This window comes from Elaeis guineensis, chromosome 2, assembly GCF_000442705.2.
Source record: "Elaeis guineensis isolate ETL-2024a chromosome 2, EG11, whole genome shotgun sequence".
NCBI classification, from domain to species: Eukaryota; Viridiplantae; Streptophyta; class Magnoliopsida; order Arecales; family Arecaceae; genus Elaeis; species Elaeis guineensis.
Genome location: NC_025994.2, coordinates 107160457 through 107185057, shown reverse-complemented (window position 1 = coordinate 107185057; position 24601 = coordinate 107160457). Strand labels below are relative to the sequence as shown.

Below are 24601 nucleotides of genomic sequence, written 5' to 3'. Positions count from 1 at the left end.
CCCTCTAATGGGAGTATAAAAGTATTTTTATAGGTGTTAGGAGGGAGGAGTTTTACATGATTTTCTGATGTGGGACTAAAAAAATACAAATCTTTCAAAATATTTTTAAATATTATTTTTTTTCTTATTTTGAACTTGTCTGCAGTGCGCCCACACCCGCGAGATGCTGCACCCGTGCCCGCGTCAGCGCCGCATCCTGCGTCCGCATCCCGCATCCAAACCGCATCCACGCGCCAGCTCCCCGCGTGTTCACGCGCGTTCACGCGCCAAAGGAGTCACGCGTGCCCAGGAGCCAAAAAAATTCACGCGCGCCCAGGAGTCAAAGAATTCACGTGAAACCCTTTTCTTTTTTTTTTTATATTTCAAAAAGAAATAAAAGTTCCTTCATAATGACATCTATATCTTTTTTGGATTCCTTGCATAGTATCTTCATTTTCTATAATACCGGATGCATCTTTCTTTTATTTTAATTTTATTTTAAGTCCAATTTTCTTCAATCTTGAGTCTTTTTGATCTATGAATCGGACTCTTTGTATCGGCGATCATCTTTCCTGTAAAACATAGAAAGAAACATTAAATTCTTAATAAATAAGATAAATTAAATATAATTTTTTAATTTAAAATACTTAAATTAAGTGTTTATCAAGGCCTCGATCGGTACTGAATGTCGAACTCGCTGAGCTTCATTGCCCACTTGGTCAGTCGTCCGGACGTGTTCGGTCGGTGCAAAATTGCCCTCAGGGGTTGGTTGGTGAGCACCACTATGACATAGGCCTGGAAGTATGGTCGAAGTCGTTGCGCGGAGACGGTCAAGGCGAGAATCATCTTTTCCGTCTCTGAATATCTGGCTTCGGCGCCGTGGAGTACTTTGCTGGTGTAATATATGGGCTGATGGGTTCGGCACTCGTTTTCCCGAACGAGTACCGAACTGATTGCCTCGGAAGATGTGGCCAAGTAGAGATACAAGGCCTCCCCGACCTGCGGCTTTACGAGCAGCGGCGGGGAAGCCAAGTACTTTTTCAAGTCTTCGAAGGCCCGCTGGCACTCATCCGATCAAGAGAAACCGTTCGCCTGACGCAAAGTCTTGAAGAACGGGAGGCACCTTTCAGCTGATCGGGAAATGAATCGGCTAAGAGCGACGATTTTTTCGTTCAGCTGTTGGACCTCCTTCTTGGTGTTCGGATGGCGCATGCCGAGGATCGTCCTTATTTTCTCAGGGTTGGCCTCGATCCCTCTCTGTGAAACGAGGAATCCGAGGAACTTTCCTGAGGTCACCCCGAAAGCGCATTTGGTCGGGTTGAGCTTCATTCGGTGTCGTCGAAGGGTGCGAAAGGTCTCCTCGAGATCCGAAACGTGGTCCGGGATCTGCGCGCTTTTCACTAGCATGTCGTCCACGTACACTTCCATGTTGCGCCCGATTTGGTCTTTGAAGACCTTATTGACAAGTCGCTGGTAGGTGGCGCCGGCGTTCTTCAGCCCGAAGGGCATCACCCTGTAGCAGTAGAGGCCTTTCGGGGTCACGAACGCGGTGTGCTCCTCGTCTTCAGGCGCCATCCGGATCTGGTTGTATCCGGCGAAGGCGTCCATGAAGCTGAGCAGTCGAAATTCGGACGTCGCATCCACCAGCTGGTCGATCTTCGGAAGCGGGAAGCTATCTTTTGGGCAGGCTCGGTTGAGGTCGGTGTAGTCGATGCAGATCCTCCACTTCCCGTTGGCTTTCTTAACCATGATATGTCCGGAGGAGGGTCTTGTCCAGAGAATAGGTGAACCGGGACGCCCTTAGGCCCCGCTTTATGGCTGAGACAGCCATGTCTTCGTTGAGGTCCCGGACCTCGAGCGTGGCCGCGTTGAATCGTGCCACGAAGTGTCGGAGCGTCTTGTTTTCCCCCTGCTTGAGGGAGAAAAGGCTGTCCGACGTTCGCGGCGGCTTTCGGCTGGTGCTGAAATGGGCCACGAACGAGTGCTCGAGCTGCCCGAAGGAATGGATACTTCCCGATCTGAGACCGGAGTACCAGGCCCTGGCAGCCTTGCGGAGCGTGGCGGGGAAGCCGATGCAAAAAAGAGCGTCGGTTGCCCCTTGGATCGTCATGAGGGCTTTATAGCTCTCGAGGTGGTCGATTGGGTCGGTGGAGCCGTCGTATGGCTCCACGTGCGGCATCTTGAACCGACTGGGGATCAGTTCGTCGAGGATGAGTCGGAAGAGAGGTTGGACGGTCTGGAAGTCGACGTCGTTCGAAGACTTCTGGCCGTCCATCTGCAACTGGGCGAGTCGGTGATCGATTTCCTTGAACCGTCGCTCGTAGTCGTCCGCTCGTCGATGCTGGGAGACCCCAGAAGTGGAGTCTCCGGAAGATTCTGAGAGGGAGGCCGACGGTGTGCGCGGCCGCTTCTCTTTCCTTGCCCGTTCCAGTAGGGAAGGAGAGGGCCGCTGGGACCGTCGGTCGTCGCGCCATGGTCGTCCCTCCTCTTCTCCGTGGGAGCGCTGTTGGGGGCGCTCACATGGAGGCGACAGGAATCGACGCAGTCGTCGGCGGCTGCTCCTGGAAGGCATCGGTTGGGCCGCCGGCTGCTGCTGGAGGCTCTTGACCGCGTCGGTCAGTACGATCATCTGCCGTACAATGGCCGCGATCTGGGCCTCCGTGGTCACTGCGGGGTGCGGAGAACTGGGCTCCGCCGCCGGTGGTAGCGGGGAGGCCTCTTCCCGACGGGAAGAGCGCCTTGCCGACCCAGTGATTCTCGATCGTTGAGCTCTAGTCTTTGTCATACTGTCCCCTTCCTGGCGCGCCAATCTGTTGCGGCCAATCGCCTCGTCGCCCGATCGCCGGGAAGCGTGCACCTGCAAAAACGAGAAGTCCACTGACCGGAGGCGGCTCCGGCGGGGACCCTCCGACGGTCAAGTCAGAGAGGTGACTGGGCAACAGTGAAATGTAGACGGAGAGCTCGAGAGAGAGAGAGAGGGAGGGAGGAGCGAGTCTGCATTTTTGGGAGAGACGGAGCGGATCGGTCCCTTGCACTGTTGCATTCTCCGGTTTATATAGTGGAGCACGGTATGACGCCGTCATTAATGGTGCGGACAAGTGAGGAACTGTCAACTCACTGTAGACTGTCAGAGTCGCCGTGAAAGTGTCATGTCACCGTGGGGCTGTCAAATCGCTAGGGTTGACAATGCCCTCGGTGGGACAATGTCCCTAGATGGCCGTGCCGCATGCGGCTGTCAGGACTGACAAGCTCTGGCGGCTGTACGGCGATCGGAGGAGTCGGCCGACCCTGGGTCGGTGGCCAGCAGAGTGGCGTCGGGTTCCTCCGTCGGTCGGCGAGTTTCATGTGAGCCGGCCATCAGACCTCTGGGTTCAATCGGTCGGGAAGGATACGCCCGACATATCTCCAGTCGGCGGTGAACCGTTGAATGGCCGGTAGTGGCGTCCGTCAGTCGGTCGCTCCGACCGTCAATCGGTCGGTCAGGGGCAGAAGTCGGTCGGACCGCCAGTCGGTCGGTCGGGCCGCCGGTCGGTCGGTCGGGCCGTCAGTCGGTCGGTCGGGCCGCCGGTCGGTCGGTCGGGCCGTCAGTCGGTTGGTCAGGCCGTCAGTCGGTCGGTCGGGCAGTCGATCGGTCGGTCAGTGGGTATCCCCCAACAGAATCTATTTACTAATATTTTATAGAATTTAAAAATAATATAAAATTTTAAATTAAAATTTATTTGAATTTGAGATGGATTTGAGATTTTTTTCTTGGATATTCACTATCTAAATCTGATTATATATATAATTAATATATATATTATATGCGAATAAGATGATTTGAACTCCATATGTCTAGAACTAACCACTACCTTAACCCATAAGTTGAAGTTCCCATTTATATTTAAATTGCTTGATAATATATTTATAAGCTTTAAAATCTTATATATAAATAGCAAACACAAAATCCAAGCAATCGTCTAAGCTTTCCTATTCGGCCTCTCCTTGCCCCCCATCAGATCAAGATCCCTGGGGACGAAAATGAACAGAGAAAAATCGAGAGAAAATAAATAAAAAATTAAAAAAAATATTAAAAAAAAAAATTGAAAGATAAGACTTTTTCCCATATATATATATATATATATTGATCATTTTTTTTTGCAGAGATTGTGGAGAAGGAGAGTACCCAAAGCAAATTGGAAGGGTTTATTAGATTCTAATTGGGATTTTTTCCCAAGCATATGAGATCTTGTGCGAATTGGGCCCTCCAGGTTTTAGGAGCTTAATCTTGATAAAAGCATGGTATTTTGGGGGATTTTTAATTGAAAGATTTTTTTTTTTTTGCTACAAAATTTTTAATATGTCAAATTTTATTCTCATGATAATGATATCAAATCCATGGTTTGAGACTATTAGTGGTTATTTTATTTATTTATTTATTTTATTTTATATTTTAGGTTAGGATTTGGTGGAAAACGAAATAATTTGAGTTGAGTGCTTTATCTAGGGTCGGTTGACTGGGTGGGTTTTGGATGTAATTCAATCCGAATAAAGGTTAATCGGATGCGTTCCATATCCGGAGGGTTTGCTTTTTTTTTTTTTTTTTTTTTGGAAACGGGTTCGGAATTATTTTATAATATTATAATCGGGGGTTTGGGACAGGATAGTGGCGTTTTAAATGGGTTCGGATACGGGTAGAATAAATTTTGTTGAGATCCTACCTGTTGCCCTTCCCATGTTTCATATTCCCTCTCGTACGAGCCCTAGCCGACTCAAACGCAAAGAGGGAAAGCGTGGTGACAGACGGTAGGGAAGGAACCTCTGGCGTTCCACTATCGAAAAAAAAAAAAAAAGGTAAATTCGTTTTGTTTTAAATGTTTGTGTTTTGTCTGATTCTTTGAAGCCCCTTTCCTCTATTTTTGATTTATTTAAGCTCAATATGAAAGTGATTAGTTAAATTTGTTACTTGTGCAATTCATCATAAATTCACTGTTCATACCTCCAATTTCTCATTTCTTGGTTACTGATAGTTTTCTCCTTGTTATTTCTTTTTTGCATCGAGTTCCTATGGAATATTGTCTGTTCTATACTTATTATAAAATTTCGAATATATTTTCACGGGAGGAAGTCGCCGTCCATGGTGTTTGTGCGGTCAGTTAAAGATGTGTACAGTATAATCAAAAATGTAATCGTAGTCTTGTGGACTTGATGTTATTTAGAGGTAATATATTGTAAAATCTTGAAGCAGGGAGAGTCTATTTTCTTTGAGCTAAAATAGCAAAGAAGTGGAAAGGGGCTTAAAACTATCATTGTATGCAATATGAGAATTGATGAATGTATTGTCATAGTATATAGAGAGGCAAAAGATGCATGAGGAAGTCCAGGAGCCAAACGGAGGATCAAATTCTGGTCTTCCTTTTTTTTTTTTTTTAATGAGAATGTCGTCTTTAGTATTCTGATAGATTAAAAATGTCAGAAGAAAGGCTAACAGAGAATGAGCGACAATTCTGATTCTGCTTTGAGTTCGCTTTCCAACTTTTCTATAACCCATATGTATTGTATGAAAGTTAATTATTTCACTTAAGTACTACTAAATAAAATCCCAGGTGTTGGTGCGCCCTAATCATATAATAATGAATGTGTGGAATTTTAATTCTTTGTATTTAAATATACTCAATATAGATTCAGTGCATGGTGATTTCTGCTTTGGAGTGCAACCATGTTTTATGTGAATAAATGACCGTGTTTTTTTTTTTAAATATTTAATTTCTCTGGCTCTTCTTGCTCCTGTAATACCTATGTTTTTTTTATTATTTTTGTTTACCCTCTTAGCTTTTCTTTAACCTTTATTTTAAGAGTTCTCTTCAATTTCATTTTGCCAGATCACAAGTTTCTGGTTTCCCTGATTTGTTCCTTTATTTTTGCTCTTTTACTTAGCGGCAATGGCAAGTCATCTGGCTACTGTTTAAGCAATGTTATGTGGGATTATGAAAGTGAAGCTATTTTTGTGAAATGATATGCACCAATGGGACGGCCGACTGACTGCTACGGCCGACTGATGATGGGACGCTCAGATCATCAACATACAGTCAGTATATTAAAAACTACCAGCGCAAAAGACGCATAATGACTATATACATGATCATTAATGGGTGCTAACCGTCCATCTTATGATCACGTAATTTTGGAATAAGCGGGACTCATGTGTCTAACCGTTAGAATCGGTTACCAGTAGATTATCTATAAAAGAAAGATAAACGAACAACTTTGGTAAAATACTTCTAGATTGATACTCTGCCACTTTGAATATTTTATCTGTTATTCATCACTCTACTGACTTAAGCATTAGAAGGTCTCCACGGGATATGATTATAGTCAGTGGACTTTTTTTGCAGATGCTCTTCATCGGCGTCACCCGCAATAGGGTTTGACCGCAACACCATCCAAGCTCTTTCTCATCAAAAGAAACTTTATTATTGAACCATTTATATAGTCTTTCGATATCATTTGGAGTTAAGGGCCATGTCTCCTGGCACTGCCTCAAACCATCTCTACCTATACTAGTGCAAGACCTCAATATTCAGTGTCATCCTAATCTAGTTGCTCAAAACTAGGGCTGAAATCAGGTCGGGCTGGGTCGGGCCACACCCCTACCTGAGCTCGGCCCATTTTTTTTTGTCGGGCTTCGGGTTGGGCTTAGGTCCGATTTTTTTTAAAAATATATGGCCCGAACCCAGCCCGAGCCCAAATCCGGACCCGGCTCGCACCCGATTGGGTTGGCCTGCATCCAAACCCGAATCAGGCCCGACCCACGTCCAGGCCCGAATGAGCCCATTATTCAAGCCCAAATCAGGCCCGCTTCCAAGCCCATTGTTCAAGGATCATGGAGAAAGGGTCTACAAAAAAGTTTAGAATAGAAAGTTCTCATAGAAAGAAGAGTTTAGTATACAAGAGTTCATTCCAGGTATCCTGAAGGCCAGGCAATCAGCATAGCTTCTAGGGTTTACCAATTGTGCAGGTGTCAAGTTGTACTGCAGCTCCTTATAAATCAAGGTATGCGCATCCTTGTGATACAATGAGAGCTGGGTGATATTGACAACAGTAATTAGAACCTTCGACTCCCCTAAAACTTCTCCAACTACTGGCATTATGCTTTTGCTGGCCTCGGAACCCCAGTATGTCGGATCAAAGATTGGTGTGGTTTCACCATAGCAGGTCCCATTAAGGTCACCTCCCCAATCCATGCTCCTGCAATCCACCCAAAAATTAGATACTGGTCCAGCAGTGGCAGTGGACCCCAAGTCCCCAGCTTTTAGAAATGACTCAAGGGACAGTAACCATAAAAAAAAAAGCTATATTCATAATATGATATTCCTAACCATCAAATAATAATAATAATAATCTTTTAAGTTGCCACTGATTAGATGTAGCTATCTAGGCCTGGGCCACTAATTAAACAAACATAAGTCTTTAATGACCCATAACATTGTACAAAACTCTACATATAGCTGTAATTGATTTTTTTTCTTAACAAAGAGCTGTAATTGATAATTCAAAATCATATTTAAGTCACAGTCACAGATGTCTCCAAAATGCATTTCAAATGATCCAAGTGCGTCCAAAGTACAAATTCAAATGATCCAAAAAGTGCTACACTATTTTTTTCGAGTCCCCATTCATAGATCCAACAAAACACTGATGATCTTGATTCTCACAAATGCATTTTCAAATTCATCATCCAGGCTTCATTAATCCTGCGATAATAAGGAATAAAGTCATTAAGTTATAATAAAGTCATTAACTTACAAAAGAGAAAAAAAAAACTTAACCTACAATATTTGTATTAACTCATTGACATGTTATTTAAAAGAACTCACGAAAGAATATGCAACAAAAGATATACTCACGAAATTCTAATAATTGACTTGATCTATCAATCAAGTAACATCAAAAGAAGTTTTTTTCTGAGCCTTCAAAAAAAATTTTCCTGATTAATGCAGCAAGAAATTGTTAAATAAATAAATTTATAATTTTATATGGATTAAAAAAATACTATATAGATGATTACATATTATTACATCCACATCCCAACTTTACTGCTCGGCTCGCTCTGGGGTGCCATCATCCGCGTTCAACTTCAAAAAATTTGAGCTACTTGTAACTGTTAACACACATATCAATCGTAAATCTTCAAAATATAAATATTATGTTTAAATAAAAAATATAATATAAATTTAAATTATATATATACCTTCATCATATTCTTTACGAAGCCAATCTTGGGTACAAACTAAAGCCTCGACTGTAGATGGGCTCAATGAAAAGTAAATTTCGAGGAGAGAGCAATAGAGAAAAAAAAGTAAAGCAACAGGCAGCGGCTGGGAGGAGAGGAAACAACAGAGGCGGCGCGAGTGCTCGACCGGACGCGGACATTGGCCAAGCCGGCCTGAATGAAGTTTGGGCTGGCCCGGATTTTGGTGGTACTGGCAGGTCCAGGGGCATTGGGTCATAAGAGGCAGGAGAATGCCAAGTCTTGAGAAAATGGTCAAGCCGCCTAAGCACACAGGGCATGTTTTGTTGGGGATGGTTAAGTTTGGAATGGAAATGAATAACTTCTGCGCTGTATTTGATTGAAGGAAGTCTTATTTCTATTTTCAATCTAGGAGAAAATTGAAATGCCTTGATTTTTCTATACCTAATTTCCGCACTCCATGTTCAAATCATTCCATCGGATTTATTTAAAAAATAATTTTTCAAAAGCACCTTTTGTTTAATTTATTTTTCAAAAATTTATCCAAAAACAATACAATTTCAATTTTGATATCGATTCTGAATGCGAATCAAATACGTCGTCAATATGATTATTTTGATTTCTATTCCACTCCATTTCATTCTGATTTCGATCGTGAACCAACACGTCCCAAATATCTGTCCAAGTCTAGTCTAAGTTTAGATAGAGATTGGGACTTGCAGCTGAGTTGGTTCTGTTGGGCCTGAAAATCTCTGATCAAGACCAACCAAGACCAGATCAGTAAGGTTGGGCCTATTTTGCTTGGATCTACGTTTTAAGCTTTCCACTTGAGTAAATTAAACAGCCAAAGAAATAGTAAATCTTCTAAGGGGTAGCCTAGTTGGAACGAGCTGCTAACCCCTAACCAACCTATCCTAGGTTCGAGCCACGATTGGAGTCGATTAAATGAGGATTTAATCTGATGCCCGGATTGGGGGGGTTTGATTATTATCCATATCCATAGGTTCAGATCGGATTCGGATTCAAGTTTGAATAGAAAACAGTACTATCAATATCATACCCATATCCATGCTACAATTTTCGAATTTTTTTCAAATTCGAATCCAAATCCGATCAAATCCTATTTTTCAGATTTGACTGGGTTTGTTATAGTGCATATCCATCGGGTTGGATCGATTTTGCCATCCTTATCCCCCTCACTCTTTTTTCTATCAAAAAATAAATAGTAAACTTTTGAAATATTTTTTTTGATTTCTTATTTTCTCCCAAAAAATGCTATCTTTTTGCATTAGAAAAATCTAATGTTGTCATCCAAAGGTTGTTTAGTTTTTTCCTTCTCTCTTCTCACTTCATTTTTTTTAAAAATTATTTTTAGTGCTGATGTACTTTCCAATGGTTTTAATGCAATAAAAGCTATTATTTATAATTGGGCTGTTACAATTTTTGCTATAGCATAATTGCACATATTTTGAATAACTTTTTATATTTTTTTTATTTATTATCTATTTCTTAGCTTTCAAGCACTCCACTCTCCCTCTTAAGACTGCAAATGAGTTGGATTGATTATGTGATAAAATAACTTATTAAAAAAATTCCAGATGAATAGTAAGAGTATGTCCATCATATTCTGAAGATTAATAACAACAGCTTTTAATTGCTTAATTAAATAGACATAAGTGGATTTTAATGCCATCCATTCATTACATAATGCTTGTATTTAATGCTGGAAGAATAGTTAGATAAGAGAGTCTTGATACGTAGCATACAGAAAATTGATTTTGATCCATATGACATTTATGGATAAAAATTTGCTGCTAACGTGGATAGCTTATTTGACCACTCAATTTTTTTTCACTTTCTGCTTTTATATATATATATATTATATTAGATTAGCTAACATAATATTATATAAGAAAAAGGACAAATATCTATTGACAATCATATATTCATATATGTACATGTATGTGTCTGCAGACACACACACGCATGCATGTAAACTTTATTTCCTTTTTGTTACATACTTTTTCTTTTTCTGGTGTAAAATGTATACTTTATATATTTATAGGTGTTTGTGGCATGTGTACATGTATGAGTATCAAGCACATGCAATGCATGTGTTTTCCAGTGAGAATGGAGATAGAATGGGCCTCCTAATGCAATTAAATAATGAGAAATTCTTTGTGCACCACAGGTGATATAGAAAATCCGACATGAAATACATCATTTTATATGATTAGTCCATGTAGTCACCAACCCGTATTCGACCTGCCACAAACAGGTTTGGGTTTAGGCTAAACGGGTTCGGATCATAAACGGGTTGATCCGTTTAACCCGTTTAATTATTGGGTCGGATATGGGTTTTAGATATCTGACCCGTTTAATCTGTTTAATATTTGGATTAGGTTGAGTCAGATATCCCATTTAACCTGTTTAACCTATTTCTGACCTATTTAACCTGACCTGTTTAACCTGTTTAACCCATTCAAGACCCGTTTAACCTGTTTAAAATCTATTTAACCTGTTTCTGACCCATTTAACTTGATTTGTTTAACCTGTTTAATATGTTTAACCTGTTTAATCCGTTTAACCTAATTTGACCCATTTAATAAATGGGTTAAACGGGTCGGATCAGGTTACTTGTTTAATAAACAGGTCGGGTTTAAGTTTGAATTTTTGATCCGTTTAATAAACAGGTCGCGTTTGGGTTGATTATTTTCTGACCCGATCCGTTTATGACCCGACCCGTTTATGACCGACCCGACCCGTTTGCCACCCCTATCTTCAACACTGTGTATTAGGTGGTCTCACTATCCCCTATGCCTGTATTTCATGGTCTTAGCCGCTTTTACCCAAGAGGATTTTGGATGTTGATGAATTTTAAGTTTATATACATGCAACACATACATACATCTATGCATACATACATACATATATATATTGCTGACGTATTTGATTCGCATTCAGAGTTCATATCAGAATTGGAATTGGAATGTTTTTGGATAGATTTTTGAAAAATAAATTAAACAAAAGGTGCTTTTGAAAAATTATTTTTTTAAATAAAACTGATGGAATGATTTGAACATGGAGTGCGGGAATTAGATATAGAAAAATCAAGGCATTTCAATTTTCTCCTAGATTGAAAATAGAAATAAGACTCTCTTCAATCAAAGATAGCACAGAAGTTATTCATTTTCATTCTAAAGCTTAACCATCTCCAACAAAACATGTCCTGTGTGCTTAGGCGGCTTGACCGTTTTCTAAAGACTTGGCATTCTCCCGTCTCTGATGGCCCAATGCCCCTGACCTGCCGGTACCACCAAAATCCAGACCAGCCCAAACTTCATTCAGGCCGGTCTGGCCAATGTCCGCGTCCGGTTAAGCACTCGTGCCGTCCCTGTTGTTTCCTCTCCTCCCAGCCGCTGCCTGCTGCTTTATTATTTTTTTTTCTCCGTTGCTCTCTCGCCGGAATCCGCCAAAGTCCCGCCACGCTCTTTCTCGCCGATACTTCGTGATATCTTCCAGATGAGGAAACTGAGATCGTATCATGTTTGTTTGATCTACTTTCCCCAATCCCATTAGCAGCTATGGTCCTCCGAGATAGCCTCCTCCATCTACATACAAAGCAAAGTTAGGGTTTTTGGTTTCCGTCTCGGAACAGACGAATCCCCTCAAATTGGAATATTCTTTTAATCCAAAAGGTTATCTTAGCTTGGATTGGTATGACTTTTTGTGATTTTCTAGTCTGCATTAGTTTGGTCTATTATAATGATTTATGCCTCGTCCTCTCAGTTTTTGTTTGATTTTCCTATATGTTTCCTAGAAGTGGTTTTAGTTTTATATCAAGTTTCAACTATTGGAATGGTGCTGTTAGAGCTTAGGATTAAATTATGTCAAATACTTCTTAGACAGACAGATGGCGGCGATGGATGAAGGGAGGGAGATGAATAACAATAACACTGTGATGTGTCTGCTGACAAATCCTGAAGGAGAGCCACTTGGTGCTCCACTCTATCTCCCGCAAAATGCTGGTCCACCTCAGCTCCAGGAAATCGTCAACAAGCTTCTTAACAATGTAAGCTTGACCATCATCTGATGCTTTTCTTTTGGTTCTCTAGAATTTGGATTTTAAAGAGAACACACACACACACACACACACACACAGAGGAATGCTTTTTTTTTTTTGCTTTCCCCAAATTCAAACTTTCCATTTGTAATTGGTTAATTCTGGTTCTAAAAAAGATAATTGTTTCTTCTTCTGTTTCTTTCAGGAGGAGAAGTTGCCTTATGCATTTTACATATCAGACCAGGAGCTTGTCGTTCAGCTAGGGACTTACTTGCAGCAGAAAAAAGGTGTGCTGCTGCTTATCTAGCATTTATATGGAGAGACCTTTTTTTAATACTATTTTTTAGGATGAAAGCTTTGTACATTAATGTGATCATTTGCCACTCATTTGCTGATTTTGTATGCTTGAGTTCTGCAGTTTCGGTGGAGAAGGTTATACGCATAGTCTACCAACCACAAGCGATTTTTCGAATCCGTCCAGTCAACCGTTGCTCTGCAACAATTGCTGGTACCTGTCTTTGCATGTTAATCTTTCAGTCTGAGTACCTTCTATCTTTAAGTTATAGTGATTGCGGAAGCAATGAAATGTAAGTTCAAGAATCTTAAATATTTCTCTAAAATGATGTTATGTGCATGGATATAAATCAGTATTTTTTGCACTGACTTTTGGGTGAGAATACAGAAAGGCGTTATGTGTTTTAGAGTTTTATAAGGCATTATTGTTGATACTTGAATTTGCATATTTACTTTTCTGCCGAGCAATTTCCTAGCTTTATATGTTAGCAACCATAAAAGCAGTGCAATGTCAGTTTATGAACATCTATATTTTTGACCTGGCTTGGTGATGGAGGATATAAAAAATTACTATGTAGGGTGATTTGGACCGCACATGAGTAAGGGTGTGAAACGTGATATACATTGTCAACCCATTCACTAACAACTGAGCTTTTGGAGTCAAGTGGTTGGTGAGCCCTAGATATAGAATTTGTATTTCTTAATGGATAGTGTGCTTTTTAGACTCAATTTCAAGCATTTTGTCTGATAATTGTTTCATGTAGCTTCCTAACCTGTATATTGATTTGCCAAGGTATTATTTCTGACAGAAGTCAATAGGTTGATCATGTTGTCTCATTGTTAAGCAAAAATTGTTTAGCTTTATTTTTTGATGCAAAACTATCATATGTTCACCAGCTACATAAACTTGTAAAGATTATGATTTGCTTCATATTTATTATTAAGCTCCGGGATCCCCTCACAAAAAAAAGGATTATGATTTGCTGAATGTTTGTGCAGCCTCCATGCAATTGCTTGCATGCAAGCACCGGTGCGAAATTGATTTCATTTTCACCAGAATGTGACGCCGTTCCTTTCAAACCTTAATCACATTTGGTGTATTAATTGATTAATTCTAACTATTTGGATACTATGTTCTTTTCTCTTAAATCATTTTTTTAAATACTGTGCTTTCAAATCGGTGGTAACTTTGTTTTACTTTCCTGCATTTGCAGGTCATACAGAAGCTGTGCTATCTGTTGCCTTCAGCCCTGATGGATATAATTTGGCCAGTGGTTCTGGTGACACCACTGTACGGTTATGGGACCTCAATACACAGACTCCACTCTTCACATGCTCAGGTGATCATCTCTTTAATGATATTTTTCTTCATGCTATGGTATGTCGCCTTACTGGTTTTTCCCCTGCGAGTGTTTTTATTTATTTATTATCTTTTTCCTGAAGCTGTGGCATATTTAGTTGTTTTAATTTGTGAATGTTTTATGGAATGTCCTATAATTTTTTGGGTAACCTTTTTCTTCTCCTGTCTGTTATCGTTCGGTCAGATGCTAAACTTTTCTTGTTGTTCTTTGTCAATGCAAATGCTGACCAGGAGGCTTGCTTTCTGCAATTCTTAGTAACTCATGTTATCTGTAGCTCATAATATCTGGAGTCCTCATAAATGTTTTCTACTTTTGCAGTGGACTGGTGATGAACCTTAAATTCTGAAGTTTTTTCCTTGCAGTATTATCATTTGCCAATAAGAAATGTTGGTTGAAGGAAGTGACACAACTTAAACTTGGGCTTTCACCAATCAATCGTGGTAAAACCTTACCGTGGGCCTAGCTCAGTTAGAAACCAAGGAACTACAAGGACTCAATCTCAAACCTGAACCTTAGTCTGGACTAATTCTAAAGTTCTTTCTCCTGTTCTTAGTCCTTTTATCTCCCTTCTTTAATCTACTTATAGTAGCCTGTCCTATCCCAATCTAAAACTGGTAGCTGATAAGATTCTAGAAATCCAAAAGCTTCTAAATGAGTCTTGAATATAGAGATCAACCTCCTAACAAATCCATGAATCCACAATTAAGGTAGACGGAAGCTGTCTTACAGAAGGCATATTTTTTCACTGCCTCCAATGGGGAAATTAGGTTGGGCCTCTTTTCTTCTGCCTCTATTGGCTACCACCTTTAGCTTTTTCCAGTGAGAGAGAGAATATATATCAGCAGTGGGAGTTCCACGGATGAGTGATGGATTTAGTAGCTTGCAAGGCCTGGAACTTCTGCTTTGAGGTTGAGGGTCCCCACCAAGTGAGAATGACAGGTAGCTTCCATTGTTGGCCACACAACTAAGAGAGAGAGGAGTAATGGGTGCTTCTTGCTTCTCTCAGCTGCTTGTGATAGTGGTTATTGGTTAAAGGCAAGGGAGAAGTGAGATCAAGGATGTGTTTTTTCTAGGGCTGGGACTCGTGAAGGCACTGGATCCCAAGTTAACTTTCTCTTTCCTATTTTGTTTTGGAAAAAAAAATGTTTTTGTTTCCTCATCCTTTATGTAGTGACTTGAACACATTAACACCAATTTGACCTTGGCCACTCAAACAGTTGAACTGCTTGGGACAACAGGATGAATTGCAAAAATTTGGGTTCTTGTGTGGCCACATTTACTATAAATGACAGGTGATGGATTTGGTGAGCCACCTGGTCAGCCTGTTTGAGTTCTAAAACATTGAAATATACTTATAGAAATGATGAAACAGCCTTTACAATTAACATTATTCTAAATTCCAAATTATCGAGTAAACATAGCATCTATGGTCACTTTAGTCAGTGGCCAAACTAGTCTAAATGATGAAACTGGTTCGAAACTAATTAGTTTCAACTGAAACCAATGAAAAACACCAAAATTGATCAAAACCATGTTGGGGGTGGCTGGGGTGGGGGGTTTAGTTTTGGCCAGGCTCTTCCTGATCCTAATGCAGCTTGATAGGCTTGTTTGGATTTTACAACATTGAAGTGCGCTTGAAGAAATAAAGAAAATGGTATTAAATACCAAAATATTTAGTAAACATAACGTCCATGTTAGGTTTGGCCAGTGGCTAAGTTGGTCTGAGACACTGATGTTAGACTGAATCACTGAAACTGGTGAATTTTGGCCAAGACCAACCGAAAATGCTGAAATTGACCGCAACTGAGTTTCCGGGGTGAGTTTCAGCTTAGTTCCAGCTGAAACTGTTCTGTTTTGGCCCTCAAGGGATCAATTCCCGTCAAAACTTAATTCCATGGATGTATTTTCTTTTTACATTTAGAAAATCTATAATTTTGATAAATATTTTTCTTCCCCTTTCTTTTTAGTATTCGTTTAAATATATCTGTGCATCTGATCATTTTCTTATGAATTGTATGGAGGGTATCATTTTATTTTCATAGTAAATTACTTAGGGTTTTTATACTGTTGTCCTACCAAACTCTTTATGAAGATTTTTTTGAGGTTAAAGTGTCCTGGGAAGTTCCCTTATAAATGAAGCTCACAGCACCTTGTCAATGTTTACCCAGCTTCTCTTTTTTTAGGTCATAGAATAAATTTTTCGTCCAAACATCAAAGCACACACATAGCTAGGGCCAGCATGTATATCAGGTTCTGGCTTTCACGCTTGTTTGTCAACCTGAGCATCTGGAGTCTGCGCATTATTCATTTTCAAGGTACAAGGAAAACTATTTTGATGTCAAAATTGCTTAACGGTATTTAGTGTTTCTTCTGCAACTGCTATTCAAATGATAACCATTCATTGAAGAATTATATTATTTTCCATTGTTGAACATGCATCAACTATTTGTATGTTTTTATTCTCTTTAACTTGTTATTGTAGAAGCTTTTATAATTCATACAAAGGATACACATTTACAGTGACAGCTGGCAATTACCTTAAAGAAATTTCTTCTTTTGGATATTAGGGTCCTTTATTCATTTAAGTTTTACTAAAGTGTATTCATGGGGAACCTGAACTAAAGTACGTACATGTTGTTTTTGATCTTCAGTTGTTACTGAATTTCGAATTGTCCTAACACTATGTTGTTTTATTTTCCTTAGGCCATAAAAATTGGGTGCTCTCTATTGCATGGTCACCAGATGGTAAACATCTTGTGAGTGGTAGCAAGGCTGGAGAACTTTTAACATGGGACCCACAAACTGGGAAGCAGTCTGGTGGTCCACTTATTGTAAGTCTGTATATGTGGTCTTTTTTAACTTATCAAGTGTCTGCATACTTCTAATTGTTGTCTTGATAATGAGAGATGCTCTAATTAAACTGGGTTTAATCTCCATTAGACAGAAGATTTATCAATGGAATTTTTGTTCTCTTCAGAAGTGTAAAGATATAATCTCATGGCATATCTGAATGCAAAAGGTGTCAGCCCACATTACTTGTAAAGTGGTGTGGTTTTAAGATTTCAGATTTAGTAAACCTATAAAAATAATTTATGAATTTTGATAGCTAAATCCTTATGAGAGAGCGGAACATGTGAAAGAAGGGTTTCATTTTTATCAGAGATGCAGGTAGACTAAGTAGACTGCGACTTCTTATGTTAGGTTTGGCTATTGCAGTTCTCTAAGTTTAGCATGAAAGATGTTAGAGTAACATGCTCTTAGCTTAGCATGTGAGGCTTTTTTATGCCAAATTTAAGCGGATGTTAGGCATTATTGCTCTTTGATTGCATTAATTTCTTTATATTGCTCCATAAAATCTTTTAACAAGTAATTGGACTGATAATTATTTGTTGTCCATTTTTAATCCATTATTTGTTAAATTGTATCTAAAGGGCCAGCCAGCTATTGGAGTATTTTAGCCATATGACCAATCATGTGGTGGTTTTCCTAGGTATTTAATTAGAAAAGGGGAAGCATTGAACTGATACATTGACTGTAATAACCCCTTTCTCATTTCTCCTCACTCTTAGTCATATCTTTACGTTTTACTCGTTCCCGGTCTCTTCTATTTGTTTTCGTTTTATTTTTCTATATTGTTGGAGGGATTTTCTGCTTTCTTTGGCTCAAGTTTGCAAGCAAATTGCTTGCTGGTTTTAATTTTTCATTTGAAAAAGGGACCAGAGGTTAGATCTTGTTACTTCGGCTTGAGATCTCAAACCGTATCATGCTAGGATGTTTGGGTAAAATGGTACATTACCAATATAGATCTTCGATCGGAATGATTCCAAATCAAAATATTTTTCTGTTCATTGCAGAAGGGTTACTATCATATGCATAATCCCTTCATTCCACTGATAACTCCTATGAAGTTGAAAAAGTTCCTCTCTGTGTTTGTATAATAAATTTCCATTCTGAAATTTTTAAATACAATTTCTTAGAAACTGTAGGTCCAACTTTTACTTAGTATTTGTTTTATTGTTTATTTTTATATATTACTTGAAATCTGTTTGAGAGGGTGAGCATTGGCGAAAAGGTTAAATTTCTTCATGGTGACCTAGGTGTGATGGGTTAAAAACATGGAAGGAGCCTCTCTGCATACAGGAGTAAGGCTTTATACATCTAACCCTCCTCAGACCTGGCAGTGGCAGGAGTCTCGTGCATTGAGCCCCCTTTTTCTATATTACTGGAAATCAGTTTGAGTCTTGTCTATTTCTCGAATTCATCCTAAGTGATGATCTTCCCTCTTTAAGTCTGATCAAGTGGAACCAGTGTCTGTTTCTGCCTTGCTTGTTTTCTAATGCCAACATTTTTGTGGATATAGGTCAGGATTATTAGCATTTTTAGCATGTGTTTCTTATTTAGTCATTGATGGCATATTTTTTAAACATTTTTTCTGATATGTATCTGTTTCTTTATCACATTTTAGGGCCACAAGAAGTGGATTACTGGTATATCTTGGGAGCCTGTACACCTGCAAGCTCCTTGTCGCCGTTTTGTGAGTTCCAGTAAGGATGGGGATGCACGTATTTGGGATATTTCTTTGAGGAAATGTCTTATTTGCCTTACTGGTCATACTTTGGCAGTGACGTGTGTAAAATGGGGTGGTGACGGGATGATATACACAAGGTAATATCTTGATTAGCGTAGACTCTGCGAAGATTGTGGCAATTTCTTTGTAATGCTTTATTTTACTTTTCATTGCCATGCACTCCGTCTGATTCATCATTCTTTCACCAGTAGAGAAGTTGCAGGAAAAATTAATATTAAATCATTTGATAGATTCCACAGAGAATGCCTTTCCGACATTCCCATGTTAAATAATTGTTTTCTAAAAACCTAAATAAAGTTGTTGGAAAGAGGAAACCAGAACCTGGATTTTTCATATCTTGCCTCCATCGACATGGCAGGAGTAGAAGGGTTAAATTATGCTTTAGTATTTATACATCCTCTATGGATCTTTTCATAGTACCTTTCAACTTTCAGTTTTAGTTGGCTTTTCACAGATATTGGTCCCACTCCCCAATGTTTATCTTTGTTTCTTGAATAAATTAGACCAGTTTTTTAGATTAACTTATAGAGGAAACTTTTTATATGAACTATGGTTGGTCTGCAAAGTAAAGTTTCTAAAATATCCAATGGAACTTGTGCAGCTCTCAGGATTGCACAATCAAAGTTTGGGAAACTTCTCGGGGAAAGTTGATCCGTGAATTGAAGGTAATGTCTCCATGCTTGTGCTCATAATGAAGAAAGATTAGTTGTTGACTCATTTCATTTGCAACAAATGAATTGTCATCGGCATTGCTATCTTGCTGCATTTGAAATATCTTTCAAGTTAGTCTTCCAGTTGTTTAATGACATTACTCTGGCATTATTCTGCCTGCTATTCAAACCTTGTTAATAATATCAGCATTTTTTAGAGAATTTGTAAATAAAATTGATGTAATCTTTCCATGTTGCTTTGCTATTTAATACTTATAATGCTAAATGAAGTACTTGGCTAGTGGCTCCTGGTTTTGCATATGTTCTCTGAAATAGATATTTCTGCGCTTTGTCTTATTACCTGGTGTCAAACATTACTATTATAATTTAAATTATAAATGTATATTGCTTCATTTATAGATATAGCATTGTGTAGTTACCTATTGAATGGTGGATTTCAGGGGCATGGGCATTGGGTAAATTCCCTTGCTTTGAGCACTGAATATATTCTCCGGACTGGGGCGTTTGATCATACGGGAAAAACATATTCTTCACCAGAGGGTATGAAGGAGGTACTCTTTCTTAATTCTGATATTTTTCTAAGACATTTGTAATGTATTTTTGAATTTGTAATTGAAGACTGTTGAACACCACACTCTTGTATGGTCAAATGCATTATTCATTTGGAATTAACATTTGCTAAGTCTATGTTTCTTAAAGCAGCAAATGGAATGCCCTGTACTCATGGTATGGTCTTGGCAGTCATAGGCAACAGATCAATAAGATAGATCATTAAAACATCAGTGCGAAACAAGATGCTTGTATTCGCTAATTTCAAAAGGGAATACAAATTAACAAATGCAGAAGGGGAGTGAAGCTTGAACAAAGTTTGACTAGTTATTGGGAATGAAAGGAGCTTTCAGATCAAAGCAAAGGATATTAGGGAAGTAATTATTGTTGTAGAAGTTTCGGTCAGTGAGGGGAGATGTGAATGGATCTAGTAAGGAAGCATTACTTGGCATGTCGATCTTGGTCAACATTTTTCCTCTTTCTTTGCAGTCTATGGCCTGTCTTATGATATCTTCCACGCACATTAGTTTTTCATTGGACAGATGGTAGTTCCCCTTCTCTATCTTGTGGCTTAAAACTTGTCCCTGGCTGTAAAGAATGGAAAAAAGAAACAATAAGCCTACTTCACTTGGTTCCATGGAGAATATGCAAAGGAAGAATATACTGGAAAAACTTGAGGCATTGTATTGTGCCACATGCTAAAATTTTGGAAAAAAAATTAATGCATTATTATCTCATGCATGCTGAATTTCCTTCTTCAAATTTCAGGAGATAATAAACTCAATGACAATGAGGAATTTGTTTGTCTCGAGTGCCACAGCTTTATAAGGTCATCAACATCATTTCTGACATTGCTATCACTGCAGCTAAAAGCACCATCATTATGAACACCACTGTCCTTGCAACTATTCACTGCTATTGCCACCTTTTCCACCACCCATCACCATTATTGCCCCATTTATGCCACTGCACCATCGCTCATTCACTACAATCACTATCATTACAACTAGCATCACTTGTCATTTCTTGATATAACCGCTCAATAAGAGATTCTTAATTTTCTCTCTCTTCTTGTTCAAGCTCTATTAATGATTCTTCTTCAGCCCATATGCAATCAAAAACAGCCTAATGTTGGGATCAAGATTTACGTACTGGTTTTGATACCTATTCTGATATCCAACTGGTACACCCTGGACCATTTGTTTGTCGGCAGGTGTGCCTAGTACCTGTTCTCTAATTGTCCGGTATGGTACATGCTGCATTGGCTAGTGTAATTGTGTATGGACTGCAGAGAACCTTGGTGGGATTAGTTGCTTGATTTTCTCTGTTGTTTAGGTGCACCTTTGTTATATTATTAATATGATATTGGGAGTGCCACCAAATTTCAATAATCAGAATCATGTTTGGCATGCATCAATAAGCATTCATCATTATATTTCCCATCTGATGTTCAATGGAGCGATTTTTTTTTTTTTTGTTGTTAATTTAGGCAGCTCTTGCAAGATACAACAAAATGAAAGGTAATGCTCCTGAGAGATTGGTTTCAGGTTCTGATGATTTCACAATGTTTCTTTGGGAACCTGCAATCAGTAAGCATCCAAAAGCTCGCCTGACTGGTCATCAACAGGTTTATATGATTCACTTTTTTTCATCCTTATTAATTGTTCTAGCACTGTTTCTTTCTTTTATATTGAAAATCAAAAGAAATAAAAAATTACACAAAAAGATCTCTATTGAAAGTTCTTGAATGCAACTCTTTAATTCAAGAAGATTCTTTTTCAGTTCCTGTTCCTGCAATTACTTCACAGGATACTTTAGATATATGAGTCACTTCAAAATTTTTAACTTTCTTGAGATCTATATGTAAAGTCAGGTTTATATTTATAATGAAACAATTTGTTTACCTAAGTTTCCTTGAACTGTTGCCATGTTTATGATTTCTATTTTACTGCTGGTGCTATTGGTCCGGTAAGAATATTTACCGTTACCAAGTGAATAATCTTGCTTTGTTCTTAGTTTAGTTTCTTGTTAGCATCTCTGAAAATCAGATGATTTATAAATTTTGCAGCTTGTAAACCATGTATACTTCTCTCCAGATGGGCAGTGGTTGGCTAGTGCATCGTTTGACAAATCTGTCAAGTTGTGGAATGGTATTACAGGGAAGTTTGTCACATCCTTTCGAGGGCATGTTGGGCCTGTATACCAGATCAGGTTTTGCAAATTTTTTTTGCCCCTAACTTTTTATTTTGTCTCTTCCATACTCCTCTCTGATTCACTAACATTTTTCCTGCTTTTGGTATAGCTGGTCGGCTGACAGTAGGCTTCTGCTAAGTGGAAGCAAGGATTCCACGCTAAAGGTAGCTTTTTGCATCTTAGCTTGTAGCTTTGGCTCCTGCTACAATTGTCCAGATTATGATATATTCTTAAATTTTTATATTCCATGAAGAACCCTGAGCTTATTTCATGCTATGGCACAATATAAAAGTTCAGGCATAGCTATAATTAGTTCTTCTTATATCATCTTTTGAACTTTTTTTAGTTGCTGGTTTATTCATGAATCATTGTCCTCCAAACCGAACAGCTTTTTCGAAGCTGAATATTTTGTACAGCACTGTTCTATGCTTTCACACTTAGAATGTTTCTTTTCTGTTCCAAGATCAATGGGCTGAACATCTGTATTGAAGGCATATGTTACTCTACTGAATGAATATGTGGTAGTAATATGGTCTAGTATACTTTGTTCCACTTACCCTATAATTTTGTTTCAACTTGTGGTTTATTACCTAGGTGTGGGATATCAGAACACACAAACTGAAGCAAGACCTTCCAGGCCATGCGGATGAGGTATTTCCTTTTACAAAAAGTCTGACTGAGCAGATAAATGACTGAAGTTCCAAATTCATTATTTTCCTTTTCTTTTTATCTGCATTTTGACCAGGTTTTTGCTGTGGATTGGAGTCCTGACGGTGAAAAGGTAGCATCTGGTGGAAAGGATAGGGTGCTCAAGCTGTGGATGAATTAGGCATAAACCAACTTGAAGCAAGTATTGGTATGACTTTTTTTATGGTAGATCTGATTAAGGCATGCTATATCAGCGTGCGTGCATGGTATATCACTCTCTAGAGAGCCAATTTCTAACTTACGTTATAAACAGTCATTCATTGAGTACTTACATGTGATACAATCAATACTTGTTTTGGACTGAATTGTTTCCTATGGAACATTAGAGCATTCTGAGATCAATATATACCAGCGTTCATTGCTGTCACTTTGTATTGGATTTTATTTCGGGTTCAGCCCGAGACACTAGGAAGAATGGGTACGGCAAAATGGCTGCCGTACCAATATCGGATACGTATCTGTATCGTACCGTACCCCATATTATCCATATATGGCAAAATGTCTGCTTTATTTTTAAGGATTTGTCGTATCTCCATATCTGTATCATACCATATTTGTATCTCGTATCGTATCAGTGCTTCCTAGCCGAGACACAATAACATGCATCCAGCTTTCTAACCCAAAATGTTTATGAATTGCTTTAATCAGTGGGCAGATCATAATTATGCTAGAACCTAATTGCTGGGATTTATATTTTGTATTTGGAGGGCTCTCCCCAATATTTGATTATATATTTTGTTGGAGATATTCTTATGATTATGAAAGTCATTTTGTCATGGTTTTTGATCCATTTAAATTTGACTGTTCTTTTCACTTGAGAGAACAAGCTTGCAAGGTACATCACATGTTGCTAGTATAAGTCATCAAGAAAGAAATGGAATGGTAGGTTTGAATCACCTGAATGTACAGTGTATTTTGCAGGACAAACCAGATTGTTGCATGCGTGCAGAGTGCTCAATATATATTCATAATAGATCCCCTTGATCGAACTGATTGCAAGTTCAAACGACATGTCTGCACGTTCAAAGTGAGAGAGGCCCAATAGCTTGGTGCCAACGAATATTGTGCGCTGCCACCTTGTACGGGAAGAGTTGAAAGTGCTACAGGTTTGCTAATCTGCTCGAGGAAGTCGAGCCATTACTGATGCCCGTTATAGGGGTAACAATGGAAGATTTTGGTTTCTTGTAATGCATGCTATCCTTGGTTTCTGGTAAGCATACTGGCTAATTGAAGCTGTTAGATTATTTGGTTTGTTGAAATTGATTGTGGAGCTGGTATTTGGAGCAACGTTCGTAGAATCTCCCATAGGGCTTAGTGTTTGGAGCAACCTTATGAGAATCAATCTCTCATAGGGTTTAGTCTTTGCTGCACGGGCTTTCTAGTTCATCTTCAGCATAGGCTTCTAGTACCAGAAGTTCAAAGGCAACGATGTGAAGAAGGCCGACAAGCCCTATTCGATGATGAAATATGAGTTCTTCTACTAGTCTACTGGCTGATCTAGGTACTGGCAGTTACCGACCTTTAGGAGATTTTTAGGTGATCTCTTTTTCTCATGTTGTTAGCTGAGGGTTGGTCGTACAGGCCTCTACTTCTGGGTATGTTTGTCTGTTGCTGGTCCCTTGAGGTAAGCAGGTTAGCCTGAGATGTGCGATCAAATTAAATTATTCTGTAATTACCTCTTGTTCTTTACAATGGCATTTATTTTTCACCTTCTTTCTCTATCTAATTAGAGTAGAGCCAAACCCTCCGTGCGCCCTTCTTTTTTTCGTGGAAGTATGCTCATTCCAACTTAATAGCATGTGTCTTCATTCCCATCATCCTTTCTTATATGGAAATGGTATCTTCTTATTCTTTAACCTCATGCCCTTGCACGTCACTTGCTGAGACTACATGTTTGACAAAAGCCTGCTACCATCAGAAGTTCCGACTAGTCCGGGCATGTTGCCCGCCGAGACGGGCGAGCTC

General features: G+C 39.1%; 1 protein-coding gene across 7 annotated transcripts; it reads left to right on the top strand.

Annotated features, from left to right (window-relative positions):
* Positions 1-4661: 4661 nt before the first annotated feature.
* Positions 4662-23880, top strand: LOC105047340 (notchless protein homolog). 7 transcript variants are annotated; one of them, XM_073252578.1, is made up of 15 exons: positions 4662-4812; positions 12115-12281; positions 12478-12559; positions 12691-12780; positions 13781-13906; positions 16631-16758; positions 18393-18592; positions 19117-19180; positions 19627-19726; positions 21283-21362; positions 21804-21946; positions 22038-22092; positions 22523-22579; positions 22674-22784; positions 23558-23880. In XM_073252578.1, the coding sequence occupies exons 2-14, from the start codon at positions 12123-12125 to the stop codon at positions 22755-22757; spliced, it is 1368 nt and encodes a 455-aa protein (XP_073108679.1). In that variant the 5' UTR covers positions 4662-4812; positions 12115-12122; the 3' UTR covers positions 22758-22784; positions 23558-23880. The 7 variants fall into 7 exon arrangements, 5 of the variants coding, with proteins under 5 accessions (XP_073108679.1, XP_073108678.1, XP_073108677.1 ...); XM_073252577.1 differs by having other exon boundaries at positions 4663-4812; positions 19627-19737; positions 21225-21362; positions 23546-23880; XM_010926242.4 differs by lacking the exon at positions 4662-4812 and adding an exon at positions 6026-6046 and having other exon boundaries at positions 19627-19737; positions 21225-21362.
* The last annotated feature ends 721 nt before the right edge of the window (positions 23881-24601 follow it).